At 46.2% G+C, this 16,421-nt stretch overlaps 2 protein-coding genes across 2 annotated transcripts in view; both read left to right on the top strand.

Moving 5' to 3' along the window:
• The window catches only part of cntn2 (contactin 2), a gene marked incomplete at its 5' end in the record, with an annotated part of 23,767 nt that extends 16,245 nt beyond the window's left edge, over positions 1-7,522 (top strand). The window contains 7 exons of the mRNA XM_079741195.1: positions 22-92; positions 201-435; positions 1,173-1,288; positions 1,645-1,831; positions 2,557-2,669; positions 2,984-3,152; positions 5,276-7,522. Coding sequence (XP_079597321.1) covers positions 22-92; positions 201-435; positions 1,173-1,288; positions 1,645-1,831; positions 2,557-2,669; positions 2,984-3,152; positions 5,276-5,391 — 1,007 coding nt within the window. The 3' untranslated portion in view covers positions 5,392-7,522. The remainder of the gene's footprint in view (positions 1-21; positions 93-200; positions 436-1,172; positions 1,289-1,644; positions 1,832-2,556; positions 2,670-2,983; positions 3,153-5,275) is intronic.
• Positions 7,523-10,842: 3,320 nt separating this feature from the next.
• chia.1 (chitinase, acidic.1) lies at positions 10,843-14,785 on the top strand (the record flags this gene model as incomplete). Its single annotated transcript, XM_079742568.1, has 9 exons — positions 10,843-11,105; positions 11,728-11,784; positions 11,906-12,071; positions 12,395-12,519; positions 12,689-12,812; positions 12,981-13,163; positions 13,616-13,732; positions 14,116-14,242; positions 14,577-14,785. 9 exons carry the CDS (start codon positions 10,843-10,845, stop codon positions 14,783-14,785), a joined length of 1,371 nt encoding a protein of 456 aa, XP_079598694.1.
• Between the last annotated feature and the right edge of the window lie 1,636 nt (positions 14,786-16,421).

Raw genomic sequence — 16,421 nt, 5'->3', positions numbered from 1 at the left:
CGCCGTTCTCCTGGCCCACAGCACCCTCAGTGGCCCCCAGCGGACTAGGAGGAGGGGGTGGCGACCGGCACGAGCTCATCATCACGTGGACGGTGAGAGAGAACACGCTGACACCGGGTCTCGCCCTTCCTCCGACCACATGTGATCAGGTCTCCTCAGGTCCGCTGATCCTCTGTCTCTGCCCCCCCCCCACCCCCCAGTCCATGGCCAGAGAGTACCAGAACGGAGACGGCTTCGGCTACACCCTGGCCTTCAGGGCCAAGGGCACGGAGAGCTGGACGGTGGTGCCCATCGCTCACGTAGAGTCCTCCCGCTACGTCCACACCAACGTCAGCCTCTCTCCCTACTCCCCCTTCGAGGTGAAGATGAAGGCCTTCAACGCCAGAGGGGAGGGCCCCTTCAGCCAGATCGCCGTGGTGCACTCGGCGGAGGAAGGTAGGAGCTGCCGGTGTGCTTGCTCCTCCTCAGTACATGGCTGGCTGTCGCCTTGCCTGCTTTACTCCGCCGCCGGTGTGTGAATGTGTGCATGAGTTGGGTGAAGGTGAGGCAGTATTGTGACATGCTTTGAGTGGCCACTGGTTAGAAAAGCGCCGTATGAATGCAGTCCATTTATCATTGACCATTTGCTGGGTGCAAATGTGTTTTGGGTCACTTTTAGGACAGGGTCGGTCTCCTGAGAGTCCTTCGCCTCCTATTCTGAAAACAAAGAACCAGATATGCATTGGCTCAGCGTGTGTGAAGGCTTGGAGCTTGAGAGGCCAGAATTTGACCCCAATTAGAAATAAGACAGATATAAAGAATCAATTGTAAATCGATACAAAGATCACCACCCCAATGTGGACCTATTTGTCTTCATCTGCAGTGTGTTGTTGGGCCACGAGAGGCCAGTCATGCCATGATGCAAATAGACACTTATTTTACACTAATTTCTCCAATCTTCAATTGGGGAAATTATAGAATGTATCATATAGATATACTACTCATTTAAAAACACCTTTGTACTAAATATCTGACCCTGAATCGTCTTTGTTTCTGTGACCTCGACTGTATACTTCGACGGCTCTCATCCTCAGGCTGGTGAATGAACGTTGAGCGTGAAGTAGGATGTAAATATCATTGAGTGCCCAATGTTTCCCATCTCTAACCGGCCGGCCCGTGTCCTTCCTGTGCAGAGCCCACAGGGGCCCCGGCGCGCCTGAACGCCACAGCGCTGTCCGCCTATGAGATCCAGGTGTCCTGGGCGTCTGTCCGGCAGCCCAGCCCAGAGGGCGTCCTGAGGGGCTATGAGGTCTCTATGAACCCCTGCCTTGGGGGCTCCACCTCCCCGTCTGCTAGGCTAGTGTGTGTCGGGTGGAGTGCCTGCGGTTGGCTTTGATTTGTCTAATATAGTTCTCTAATCTCTGTCCTTGCATCGGTGTGATCAATTGGTTTGATCTTAATTCAACATGATTCGTAGATTCAAAGAAAGCACAATGCTTACTCTCGCTCTGGATGAAGTCTTCAGTTTTGTCCCAATTCCACCAACGCGTCCGCTGACCTCGGAGAGGTCAGCGGACGCGTTGGTGGAATTGGGACAAAACTGAAGACTTCATCCAGAGCCCGCGCGGGGCTGCCTCCAACCGGTTTGCCCTCCCCTCCCTCCAGATCCGGTACTGGCGGCAGAACGAGCGAGAGGCGGCGGCTGACCGCATCCGGACAGCGGGGCCGGGCACGGCGGCGTGCGTGGGAGGCCTCCGGCCCAGCACGCGCTACCACGTGGCCGTCCTGGCCTACAACAGCGCGGGCTGCGGCCCCCCATCGCCCCGGACCACCGTCACCACCAGGAGACCACGTAGGTGGACCCGCGCGGCGCGCCCAAACACACAGGTCCCCCCCCCCCCCTCGCCCACCACAGGGCCCTGCCGTCATGGAGACCCCGTTAGACACGCCTTAGTCCCAAGGTGTGATCACGACCCCCCCCCATCCGAGGCCCCGTGTCGCCTTACCCGGCCCGGGCCCCCCCCCGGATACGGCCCACAACAGCCACCGCTGGGTCCCTTTCGTAGGGGGCGGTCACCGGACACCCCGCTCGCTGCCGGCGTGGTGTTCCTCCTCGTCGCCCTATTCTTAGAGCTGAGGAGAACAATAGTGGGAGGTTTGACAGGCAGCTATCCAATGTTCCCGCCGGACGTCCTTGTCCGCTACATGACGTTACCCCGTGACGGATCACCGGTTGAAAGCTACAAAGCGTGATTTTCTGGTAGAATGTATTTTCTTTTTCACCTTTATTTATTCAGTGACACCCTCATTACAACACAAATAGGATCGGAAATACAAAACAATAAATATGAACAGTAGGTCAGGCAGCCAAAACAGAAATGTAGTACATAAAGCGATGCAATGCAATAGGGCAATTAAGAAAGCTATTTTAATCACAAGCCGTCCTTATTGAATTTGACCTCCGTCGTCACCGTGACCTTCTCAATCATACGTATATGTTTGTGCGCTCTCTTCTGGCTTGGGAGTGTTTATTTCTCCGTGGTTGTTCTGTAACCTCCTGATGTTGTTTGCGGGCAGCTCCTAACCGCCCCCCCGGAAACGTGTCCTGGAGGACGGACGGGTCCTGGGTCACCGTCCGCTGGGACCCGGTCAAGGCACTGCACAACGAGTCCGCCGTGCTGGGATACAAGGTGGGCTTTGAGTCTGAGTGAGTGTGTGTGTGTGTGTGTGTGTGTGTGTGTGTGTGTGTGTGTGTGTGTGTCTGAGTGTGTGTGTGTGTGTGTGTGTGTGTCTGTGTGTGTGTCTGTGTGTGTGTGTGTTAGCGTACATGTCTGTTCAATGCAAATATAGAACCTATATTGCAATGAAATGAGATAAATTGGTACCATTGTATTTTCCAAGTCAAGAAAGAACGCACTTCACTTAAGGCTGTAAATGTATTTGGAACACGGCGGCGTCCCCGCGCGTTGGGCCCCTGGGGTAACGTGTGTGGATGGGCCATCAGGTTCTGTACAAGCACGAGGGCCAGGCGTCCCTCAAGGTGCTGGACCAGGGCCAGACCTGGGTGAAGCTGCCCCTGCCCAGCGACGACGGCTACCTGGTGCTGGAGCTCCGGTCCTGGGGAGAGGGCGGGGACGGAGCAGCCCACGAAACCATCGTCTCCCGGGACTCAGGTGGGGCCCCAGAGACACGCCTTCATCCACTTAATGCTAGGGTTAAGATAAGGGCTCACGCACGCCCGGAGACACGCCTTCATCCACTTAATGCTAGGGTTAAGATAAGGGCTCACGCACGCCCGGAGACACGCCTTCATCCACTTAATGCTAGGGTTAAGATAAGGGCTCACGCACGCCCGGAGACACGCCTTCATCCACTTAATGCTAGGGTTAAGATAAGGGCTCACGCACGCCCGGAGACACGCCTTCATCCACTTAATGCTAGGGTTAAGATAAGGGCTCACGCACGCCCGGAGACACGCCTTCATCCACTTAATGCTAGGGTTAAGATAAGGGCTCACGCACGCCCGGAGACACGCCTTCATCCACTTAATGCTAGGGTTAAGATAAGGGCTCACGCACGCCCAGAGACACGCCTTCATCCACTTAATGCAAGGGTTAAGATAAGGGCTCACGCACGCCCAGAGACACGCCTTCATCCACTTAATGCTAGGGTTAAGAAAAGGGCTCACGCACGCCCAGAGACACGCCTTCATCCACTTAATGCTAGGGTTAAGATAAGGGCTCACGCACGCCCAGAGACACGCCTTCTTCCAATTAATGCTAGGGTTAAGATAAGGGCTCACGCACGCCCAGAGACACGCCTTCGTCCACTTAATGCAAGGGTTAAGATAAGGGCTCACACACGCCCAGAGACACGCCTTCATCCACTTAATGCTAGGGTTAAGATAAGGGCTCACACACGCCCAGAGACACGCCTTCATCCACTTAATGCTAGGGTTAAGAAAAGGGCTCACATACGCCTTAATCCACTTAATGCTAGGGTTAAGATAAGGGCTCACGCACGCCTTAATCCATTTAATACTAGGATTAAGATAAGGGCTCACGCACGCCTTAATCCACTTAATACTAGGATTAAGATAAGGGCTCACGCACGCCTTAATCCACTTAATACTAGGATTAAGATAAGGGCTCACGCATGCCTTAATCCACTTAATACTAGGGTTAAGATAAGGGCTCACGCACGCCTTAATCCACTTAATACTAGGGTTAAGATAAGGGCTCACGCACGCCTTAATCCACTTAATACTAGGGTTAAGATAAGGGAATCAGACACGTCTTAATCCACTTAATACTCTGATTAAAGTAAGGGCTCACACACGCCCAGAGACACGCCTAATCCACTTAATACTAGGATTAAGATAATGGGCTCAGACACGCCTTACTCCACTTAATACTAGGATTAAGATAAGGGCTCACACACGCCTTAATCCACTTAATACTAGGATTGAGATAAGGGCTCACACACGCCTTAATCCACTTAATACTAGGATTAAGATAAAGGCTCACACACGCCTTAATCCACTTAATACTAGGATTAAGATAAGGGCTCACACACGCCCAGAGACACACCCTAATCCACTTAATACTCTGATTAGGATAAAGTGCCTCATACGCACCCAAAGACATTCCTTAATCCCATTAAATACTAAGATTAAGATTAAGTGGCTCATACGCACCCAGAGACACGCCTTAATCCCACTTAATACTCAAAAAAATAATGCGATAAACTGGCGCACGCACACACACACACACACACACACAGACTTAATACTCTGATTAAGGTGAGTTAAGGGGGCTCACACAGCCAGGGCCTCGATCCTCAGATTAAGGTGAGTTAAGGGGGCTCACACAGCCAGGGCCTCGATCCTCAGATTAAGGTGAGTTAAGGGGGCTCACACAGCCAGGGCCTCGATCCTCAGATTAAGGTGAGTTAAGGGGGCTCACACAGCCAGTGCCTCGATCCTCAGATTAAGGTGAGTTAAGGGGGCTCACACAGCCAGGGCCTCGATCCTCAGATTAAGGTGAGTTAAGGGGGCTCACACAGCCAGGGCCTCGATCCTCAGATTAAGGTGAGTTAAGGGGGCTCACACAGCCAGGGCCTCGATCCTCAGATTAAGGTGAGTTAAGGGGGCTCACACAGCCAGGGCCTCGATCCTCAGATTAAGGTGAGTTAAGGGGGCTCACACAGCCAGGGCCTCCACCCCCTGATGAAGACGAGGGGCCGCCGCTGTGTCCAGATGAAGGTCTAGCACTGTTCCTCTGCTCCTGTCCTGCAGGCACGGGGATGATGGTCCAGAACAGCGGCGCCACAGCGCGGCCGTCGGGGGTTCTCTGCCTCTTCTCAGGCGCAGCGCTCCTCTCTCTGATTGGCTCTCTCCTCTCCCTGGTGTGACCTGCCGCAGCCAATCAGGCCAATCAACAGCCTAATACTATCGCAGAAATATTTGATGTTGTTGTTTCTTTTCACGAGGATCGGGTATCGCTGGCGTCGGCCAGGGATGAGGCCCCCCGACCCCCAGCAGAGGATCGGGTGGGACTCCTTTAGGTATTAGTGTTCTTTAGAAGGAAACCCAAGAGCTTTTTGATTTGATTTGTAGGAATGTGTGTGTGGCCGAGCCTAGAGGTATTAGGTGGGGATTGGGGTACTGAGTAAGACTGAGGGATTTCACACACAACAACCTTTTTCACAGCGGTGTAAGAATAGGGGTGGGCACAAGTGGGGCTAATCCCACTCATTATGTAATCACCTTCATGAGCTACGCCTGGTTTGGCCCCAGGCTAAGACCTCATGAGTACAGCCTTATGGGCGCAGTGAAATGCCTTTCTCCTTATCATTGACATTTGGGTTTTCTACTCCTTCCTGCTCCATGGAAGTAAAGGTTTGACTCTGACGTCGACCCTGTTTAAAGGAATTGTCAGAAAGTAAAAGTTACCAGTTAACATTTTGAATTTACTACCAAGAGGTGAACCCTTTTAACAAAGAGTCACTTGCTCAGTGGTTGCAGCCTAAACTTGGATCAGGACTTGGGTCTGGGGGAACAGTCCCCCCATGGGACATCAGCCCACACGGACATGAGGGGCGCCCACTCTGACCTTTGATTGTTAGAACCAATAACGTCTGTAATGTATATTTCTTATTCAGTGTATATATTTTGATCATTGTGTTCTGTTCATCTCTGCTGTAAGTATATCAAACGTGTGTTTAAAGGAATGACTCAACTGGATGAATGTCAAAAACATATTTTACCTTAATTTGGCTCCATTGTTCTCTGAACTCTCAACTTGGTTGTGCCTGTGTCGTTGTGTAAGATAATGCAGACACTTCTGTCTAGACACTGGTTCAGCGTTTTGGGTTTCTGGGGGCCATAAAGGGGATGGATATTGATCTTAAGTAGTCGTCATGGTCCCAGCAACAGTGTTATCGTTCTCATTGGACACTGTGCAGTGTCGTCATGTCATTTACTGTGTCACATAATACACAGCTAATACATAACCCCAGTTCAGTTCAGAGTCAAGGCAAAATGACTCCCAAGGTTGGTCTGGAATAGGATGATAATGAAATAAATGATTAATGATCTTTGTTTTGTAGTACTTATCTAATTTCAGATTGCATTGACCACTCATGTAGATTGTCTATAAAAGTGTCAACACTACAGTAAAAACATCACACCAGAATCATTAAAAACCAGCGCAATAGGATCCATGATAAACCTGTCCAATATTCCTTGTAGAAAAGTGGATTGCTGCTTCTTGGTGGTTCTTAAAAGGACAATTTGTATTTATTTATGATTATTATTACATTAGTACATGATTATTGTTTGTTGTACCAGTTTACCAATGTGACAGTAATGTGTGAATGACTAATATTTCAGCTATTACCTTCTGTCACCTCTGCCCATACTCATTCAAAGCAAAGATTTGAGATTTCAAATGTGATTGGATTTAGATATGTGCTATATTACACAACAGCCACACTCCCATCCCTAACAGGAATGGAAGAATCGATCATATCTTAATTGTTTCTGCATTTAAATGGTTCTCGTTTGCAAATTCCTAAAAAAATGATTTTATTTTCGTATTCTGAAGAGTTGAGTCAGAAGAGGACTTTTGTAATGCCTTCCTTTTGTGAATCATCGATAACTTAATTTTACAATATAGTTCTTTTAATAATGGCAAGGAAGGTTTTGGCTTTCTGTATACACACACACACACACACAGTAGATCACATTAGATACATAGAAACACATCTACATGTACCTCTGGACCACGCCTTCTAGATAGATAATTTAAGAAGAAACGAAAAACACGTGTGCTCATGATTCTTCATTAAAAAATAAACAAACATTGATGTAAACTGGGTAAGTTTGAAATAACAGAGTTTTTTTTTTACTTGAAGCCATTCAAGAATTGTGTGCTTTTTGTATTCCTGTAGTCTGTACAACAGCTTTGTGATGTAGGTCTGGTCTATGAAGTTGTCACAAAATGTCTTCCCTGTTACCGATCCCATTGGACTCAAGCCGTCATCTCACCAGTCCTTTCTGCTAGTGATTAGGAAACTGAATGTTATTTTCCAGTGTCAAATGCTAAACATGCGTGTTTTGCTGATGCAGTTAGAAACATTTGTAAATATGATTCAATAAACACTTTGGGATAGAAATGATGAAATGTGTGTGCATTTTAGATATCTGTGTGTGATTCCTAAAGAGGAGCTCACAGGAAAACTAATGATCATTATTATAATACCAGTTCTAATAATAATACATGAACAAAGTCCACAAGATCAAATTAAAGTCAGATTCAAACTGCCTCCACACACATGCAAAGTCAAAGATTAGCCATTCAGTATTAACATACACAATGTATGTACAATGTACAATGTTCCAAGGTAAGTAAGATGCTTAAGGCTATAGTAGGACAATGCTTTAGCTTACTAATCCATTAGTTTGGACGGCCACTCAGCATGCATGTACCTGGTTGGAGGGACTCTTGCAGGGCCATCAAACACAAGGCCCTGCCATCTGATCCATGACACACACTGCATGTAGCTGTAAAGTAAGGTAGAGTTGTGCCATGGTCACTCAATATGGTCGACTGTTTAAAAAAAGGCTTTTGGTTCCTTGGAATCAAGATCATTAAACTCCCATTTCGCATGGCTTCTCCCGATAGCTTACGTAAGTACGATAAGACTAATAAATAAAAGGAAACAATACCAGGAAACAGGAAACAATAACTAGTTCAATGAAATGAACACATTTACGAACTACCAAATGCTAAATACTGTGTTTAAAATTGTGTGTGTGGTTGCGGGGTGTGTGTGTGTGTGTGTGTGTGTGTGTGTGTGCGCACGCGTGTGTGTGTATGTCTCTGAGTGTGTGTGTGTGTGTGTGTGTGTGTGTTGTGTGTGTGTGTGTGTGTGTTGTGTGTGTGTGTGTGTGTGTGTGTGTGTGTGTGTGTCTCTGAGTGTGTGCGTGTGTATGTCTCTGAGTGTGTGTGTGTGTGTGTGTGTGTGTGTGTGTGTGTGTGTGTGTGTATGTGTGTGTGTGTGTGTGTGTGTGTGTGTGTGTGTGTGTGTGTGTGTGTGTGTGTGTGTGGGGTTAAATCCTGTGATAACCCAGGTTAAATCCTGTGATAACCCAGACAACATATCAGCTGACCTTTGTCACCGGGTCATTAATCACTAATAAGGATGAAGGTATAAATCAGTAAGCATCTGTACAGCTCACATCAATCCCTTGGGCAGCTTTGACAGAAAGGTAACGTATGTCTTCCTGTTGTACTTGTTTGTCATATTGTGTCAGTTAATGCTACGTTGCAACTTGCTTATTATTAAGTGGTTAGCGATGGGTCCCAGGTGGACCAGCTTCTGAAAAACATGATGCTGTCCCCTGATAACAATTCTTAATAAATAAATGATGTCATGATGTAAGCCTTTGGGCTTCATTGTCTCATCACTGAGTGATGTTTCATATTTTATATTAAAAAATGTCAAATAAAATCTATCAATCAATCATTGAAAATATATATTTAATAGAAGCTGAATCACACATTCTAATTCCAGGATGTGTTTATGTGTTTATGTTTAGACCACTGCTCAGTGGTCTAAACCGCTGCATGTGTGGGAATTGTGGGAATTTGGGAAATGAAGTGTACAGATTCCTTCATACAAATACCTTGGCTTGCTAGTGGACTTAGTTTCCCAGATTCTATCCGTGTAGCATCCCTGTAGCACGTTGTGTCTTCAGTGAGTAAGTCTCATGGCTGTGTGTATGTTACAGCAGATAACTTGATATGTGAGGATGATATTAGTGAGGTCCAATGTTCCGTGTTTGTGGTCCCCCCCACAAACAGAGATCTTTCCTAAATAAAGTCCATCCTAACGTTTAAGGCGAGCAGGCACTTAATGTTTGTATGTTTCTTTGTACAGAGATTGACATCTGGAAGAGCCATGGCCAGACTTAGTCTCCCCACAGGTAGCGCCTCCACTCACTATTCACCATTCATTACCGATTCATTTAGAATGTGATAAGCTGAAGATTCTTCAAGAAAACAATTTCAAAGAACTTCTTTGAAAGGATCTATATTTTTTAATGAGCTCTAGATGTAACGGGGGTCTAACGGTGTTTCTGCTCCATGTCTGTAGTGTTGGGAGTTCTCCTCGCGCTGCACACCGGTAAGCGCCCCCCGCTCTCTGTGCCTTCAGAGCATGCCGCAGTAACGTTTTAATGTTGCATGTTTAACGATCATGGTGGAAGTAGTTTCATTTAATTGCAAGATTATGCATAAGTGAAAAGTGTTCATTATTATTGTCAGTGATTCAGACTACGTTATGATGAAGATGACGATGATGATTATCGTGAAAAACCAATAAAAACCATACAAATGGCAAATCATTAAGCATATATCAGTGCAGTGCACTATTCCTACAAGTCTTTAAATTGTGTATACTTTTTTTCAACAAAATTTTATAATATTTAATATGGAAAGTGAATGGGGCAAAAATGTGAAAATCAACCACTCCAATCCTGAGCACCTTGGAGTTGTTAAATGAAATAGGCATATGTAGACTCGGAAGTAAGGAGGTTTTGCACCGCTCTGACCACAGGGGGCGCTGCAACTCGCGGTCAAACCTAAGCGGCCGCGCCCCGTTTTCCAAAAGGTTCTCAAACTTGGTATCTGGAACTTATTGGAGGTGCTGAATCTTTAAGGACCCATAAGGTCCGTCTTAAATGTTTTTGGAAAACATTGTGAAAACAAACTTGTAAACCCAAATGACCCAATATTTGCTTGAGATGCTCCTTTGATAATTCCTGACATAAGGGTATTTTTTTTATTTTATGATCCGGAAAGAAATTGCAGGGTTATGCGCAAATACGATTATGCAAATAACTTCCATTATTCAATCACTCACAATCCACTTTAGAGAACCCCGGGGTCCTAGAACTATTCCTAGAACCACGTTTTTTATCGATAGCTTAACGTCACAGTATCAATTCCAATTGATCACTGTTGCAGGTGTAGTATAGAAGTAAAGAAACCATAAGCAGGTATCCAAAAAGTAAAGTACCTCTCTGGCGATAGGGGGCGCTACAACTCCAATCAAACAAAAACAATCAGCCCCATTATTCAATCAATCACAAGTCCGCTCCAAAGTCAACCAGGGACTTGGAACTTTGCGTGCTCACTCATTAGCCTTGCTAGCATTAACATGTTAGCCTGCTCATGGAATATTGGGCAAAGGGCGAGTGAGCTCATGCAACCACACACGTTTTCTTCATAAAATGCACATGCAGCTAAATGTGACGTTATTATTGGTTTTATTTGTACAAATATTATTGACATTATTATGAGCATAATTATCAGTATTATGTGTATCAGTCTGATTATTACTCCCCCGTCCTCAGCCACGTCTACCAAGCTGGTGTGTCACATGACCAACTGGGCACAGTACAGGCCCGACTCCGGTAAATTCAACGCTGATCACATCGACCCCTTCCTCTGCACCCACGTGGTGTACGGCCTGGCCACTATCAACAGCTTCAACCAGCTCATCCCCACCGAGTGGAACGATGAGGATCAGTTCAAGATGCTCAGCAACCTCAAGGGCATGTACGTCCCTCCAGCTCTGCAGTGCCGTCCATCTCCCCATCAACTCATCCACGCATCCATTCATTCATCCATTCATCCATACAATCATCCATCCATCCATTCCTTCAGTCATTCATGCAATCATCCATTCATTCATTCGTTCATTCATTCGTTCATCTATACAATTATGCATCCATTCATCCATCCAGCCGATCATCCATCCATCCAACCATCCATTCATTCATTCATCTATTAATCTATTAATCTATTCATCCATCCATCCATCCATCCATCCATCCCGTAATCTAATCATCCATCCATTCATCCATCCATTCATCCAGCCATTCATCCATCCAATCCATCCAATGTCTCTTCAATCATTCATCATTTTACCCAACCTTGTATCAGAATACAAAGCATCTAGCTTCAATGTTTCTTATTTGGATTGATCCAACTGAAATAAATCAGCAATAATAATGTTTCACAAATGAAAAGTGGCCCTTCCAGGTTATTTCGATTTGTAGGCAACGTTTCTAATTGGGGTCCAATTCTTTTGGGTCTAAAGGTGACCCAGGCCTCGTTAATGGCCCGCTGTGTTCTGGTTTAAGAGGACGTTTCTGATGTCTCTGTTCTTCCTCTTCAGTAACCCACTACTCAAAACCTTGCTGTCTGTCGGAGGTTCAACCAATGGCATCAGTCCGTAAGTTTTGATGGTTTACATTTTAGATGTCATCTAAATACCATTTTAGACAGTTGTGCCGTTAGAAAGCATCTCGTTTATATATCTTAATATATGAAAAATATATCCTGACTGTCTCCAGATTCATTGGCATGGTTTCCAAGCCGGAGAGCCGCACAGTCTTCATAACGTCCGCTATCAGCTTCCTCCGCAAAAACAACTTTGACGGCCTGAACCTGGACTGGGAGTTCCCCGGGCAGAGTGGCAGCATGGGGTCCGACAAGGACCGCTTCTCCGAACTCGTTGCGGTACGAAAACTACATCCTCTCACAGACGCGAGTAGTGCTGCTGCACCTGGAATCGGTTTCATCTCACGGGTTTGGAGCGTCTCAGGAAGTAGAGCAGGTGAACTTGTAACCCGAAGGTTGCTAGTTCCATCCCCCGGCTCCTCCTAGCTGAGGGTCGAGGTGTCCCTGGGCGAGACGCTTCCCCCTGGCTGCTCCTGACCAGCCTTGCATGGTTGGCACCAACCATGCAGACCAATGTGTCTATGAGTCGTTTTTGACGAAATTGTCTGCTAAAATGCCCTGAAGAGATCTAATCTGAACATGTTTGTAACTTTGTGCAACAGGAGCTGGACGAGGCCTTCGTGCAAGAGGCCAAAGATACCAGGAAAACCCAGCTTCTCCTGTCAGCAAACGTTGCTGCTTTTCTGCCCGTCATCAACAGGGCCTATGATGTGCCCAAAATCGCCGCGTGAGTCAAATTCAAGGGTTCAAATAAGAAATGGAATCAGAGTCACTTTTATAGGAAATAAAAGAGCAATAATTAAACATAGAAGCAAGGCTCTTGGACGGCAGCACCGTCAACCTGTTATGCTATATCCATGGGTCAAAATGGTTATTGGAGCTTATCTGCTCACCAGTCACCTAGACTTCATCAACGTGATGACGTACGACTACCATGGCCACTGGGAGGCCCGCACGTCACACAACAGCCCGCTGTTTAAAAGCAGCATCGATTCTGGCTCCCACCTTCACCACAACATTGTAAGAACATGCCTACTACACGCACACACGTGTGTGTCTGTGTGTATGTATATCATGTATATGACCAAAGATTAGAATGTTTCTTTAGCATAATAAGTGTGAGATTTTGCTGGATCGTAAACCAGTGGTGGGTTGGAAGCTAATCCACGTTTCTCTTGCGGTTGTCAGAACTCCTCCATCTCCTATTGGCTGTCTCTGGGAGCTCCTGCGGACAAACTGCTCATCGGCTTCTCCACCTACGGCCGCACCTACAGCCTGCGGGGCTCCGACAGTAGCCTTGGGGCCCTAAGCACCGGGGCCGGAGAAGCGGGCCCCTACACACGCACCGCTGGCTTCTGGTCCTACTATGAGGTACGCTCCTACCGTCGTAACCAATATTTACTGTTCAGGCACTTCCTAGAGGCTTTTAGCCGAAGCTACTGCCAGTGAATGTTTAATTATAATCATATAATTATGAAGCAGGTAAGGGTTGATACACCAACCAGTTATTTTTCTGTTTGCTAACAAGAACAACTGAAAGGGGTTAGCGAGTGTTAGGGTTGTACTGTACTTGGCATCAATGGTACCTTTTACTACGTAGCGCAAAGCTTAATATTTAGCCTTGCGCGATACTTACCTCGCCCATTGTCCATGTAGGCGGTTGATAAAATGAAAGGTCATGATGACTCATGGGTACTTCAACTATCGATAGTAACATCGATTTTACGTCAATGACTATTCACAACCTTCAGTGGACCCTGTTATGGTGCAGGTCAGTATCCATCTTGAGCGAGTGTTGGACCTGTGTTTGCGCGTGTTCCCAGGTCTGTTCCTTCATCAGTGGAGCCTCTGTCCACTGGATCCCTGAGCAGGAGGTACCCTACGCCACCAACGGTGTTGTCTGGGTCGGTTACGACAACGTGCAGAGCTTCGCTGCCAAGGTGACCTAGCTTCAACGCCATTGGTCAATAATTGATGTTGCTCCATCTCTTGTCTATTGAAGTGACAAGGCCTGCCCTTAAGATAGCTCTGACGTCCAGTTCGTTCCACACGGGCTTAGATCCCATATTTATACCCGCATTACGTTTCTACTGCAGCACTTTACTCCATTAAACAATATCTGGACTAAAACGTTTCTCAAGAATAGAAAGTGCCCGTCCAAGAGTTTACTCATCCATCTGTTTTACCCCCCACTGTAATAATAGAGAAACACAAATACGATAGCTATAACTCTGAGATTGTCAGATTGACAACTTATTCTGCTCATAAGTTGAGCTTTGATCACACCTGACCCCCCCCCCCCCCCCCCCCCCCCCCCCCTCAGGTCCAGTGGATGAACAGCAAAAACCTGGGAGGAGCCCATGTGTGGACCCTGGACCTGGACGACTTCAGCGGGGCCTTCTGCTCGGAAGGAGCCTTCCCTCTGGTCACCAGCCTGAGGAACTCCATGGGTGAGCAGCCTGGGAACACACCAGCCCACCAGTAGTAACAGGGAAAAACTAGTCCTATATTAGTATGACTTTTTATTCCAGACTGGTGGAAGTACTGATAAAACCAATGAGTAATGTTAAGGATGAAAGGGTTTAATGGGTTTCCCCTATTTCAAGTCAACTTTATAAACTGAAGAAACTATGAATAGCTCTTGTATTAATGGAAACACAAAATGATGTTGTAGTTGAAATAATGTAAGGATTCAAACTGTAATGCAATAACACGGTGAATAGCACATCAGTATGAAGCCCAGTGAAATGGAAACACTGATGAAGTACCTCCCCCCGGCCTCAGGCTTCCCCCCTAAGCCCACCTCGCCCCCGCGGCCCACCACCACCAAGGACCCCATCGCGTCCTTCTGCGCCGGACGCCCCGACGGCCTGTACGAAAACGCCGCAGACAAGACCACCTACCTGCAGTGTTTCAACGGCATCACCTACGTACAGCGGTGCCAGCCTGGACTCATCTACTATGACTCCTGCAAGTGCTGCAACTACCCCTGATCGCCCACCCCCATTACCCCTGATCACCCACCCCCATTACCCCTGATCACCCAGCCCCATTACCCCTGATCACCCGCCCCCATTACCCCTGAGAGCCCCCAGAGCTGACTCCGCCCCTGCAGGGTTGCTCCCTGGATACAGACGAGTGGAACTACTTTGCCTCTCTTTTCAGATTTTCCTAATAAAAATCTTTCTTCACGCCCCTGCATTTGTGATTTTTAATTGTGTGCACATGTACAGTGAATAAAGAAGAGTATAATGTAAAGTATTCACTAGGGTTGATACTTTTCGCCCAAGTCATGAATCACTTCCAACGTCCATCCAATCAAATTGGGCTGGCAAACGGTCACATTCTTAATTGGTGAGTTAACTCCCGATTAATCACATTTTTTAATTATATTTTAAATCCATTGCAATTGAAGTTGAATGAGATTATCAAATGGAATAACACATTAGGCTATCATTCATACCAAATGTACTTAATAAGCAAAAACTAGACCAAGTGATCTTGAGGGAGTTTTAATGCCTTACTCAGTGTGGGTTGAATATGAAACTTACAGAACAACACAGATTTGGGAATTGCCAACAGGCAGTTACTTAGTACAATTGTAAACCAACAGTTAATACAAGTTTAGTCAAATTCAAATAAGGAGCACCTCAGATTTGGGAATTGTAAACATGTTGCCACTTAATGCAATTCCTACCAGGCAGTCACTAACTGCAAGTCTAATTTAATGTAAGGTAAGTGGAACTAAAAACAAAAAATAATTCAGATATGAATGTTGACATTCTGTGGGCGAAACCTTTCAAAATCACAGTGAAACAAAACGAAGCTAGCAATGGCTAAGGTAGCAAAGGACAGTCACAATTAGTTGTGCTCCCAGACGTACTTTAACACAATTCAATATTCATTGTCGTTCCTTGTTCAACTCAACTGATAATAAGGTACCATTTTACAATAAGGAACCAATAATGAACATTATTTTATGTGGTAATAAGCATTTTTATCTAGCATTGGCATCGGGATAAAAGTTAAGGTTTACCATAATAAACATGAACACCAAGAGTAAATCATAACCAGACCATTGGTTAACGTTTTGTGAATGGTTAGTCAATTGTTAGTATATGTTTTTTACTGCTGATGCTAATGGTAATTATAGGGCCTTATGACATTGTAAACGGTCTTGTTTAGATGATGATTCTGGGTATAGGTTCACACAGACACCTGACTGGCTCAGGGCTGTACGGTTAGTGTTGCACCATATCACAAAGCCCTCTTATAATTAGCCTTCCAGCAGCTCATGTTCGAAACACTGGACTGGACTGAACCCCAAGGCCTTGTCCAAAGTGCTCTATCAGTAATCTTATCGCCGTTTTTCCAGCATGTATTGTTCCGCACAGTGTACTACACAGCTCCATAGACTCACTGTAATTTAAACACGGAGTCCACCCATGACATCGCCCTTCACCCTTCCTCCTATACCAAAAGCCCAGCTTGTGTTCAAAGCTTTGCATACAACTATGGCGACGGTTGAATATGAACAACATGATACACGATTAGACTTGGAATATCTTAACGAAATACTTCTATTGAAGTTCATTTGTGGTTGCCATTCATTTTGCAAACAGCTGTATC

Source organism: Pollachius pollachius (assembly GCF_949987615.1).
Source record: "Pollachius pollachius genome assembly, chromosome: 8".
In the NCBI taxonomy this organism is placed as follows: Eukaryota; Metazoa; Chordata; class Actinopteri; order Gadiformes; family Gadidae; genus Pollachius; species Pollachius pollachius.
This window is presented reverse-complemented; position numbering and strand designations above follow the sequence as displayed.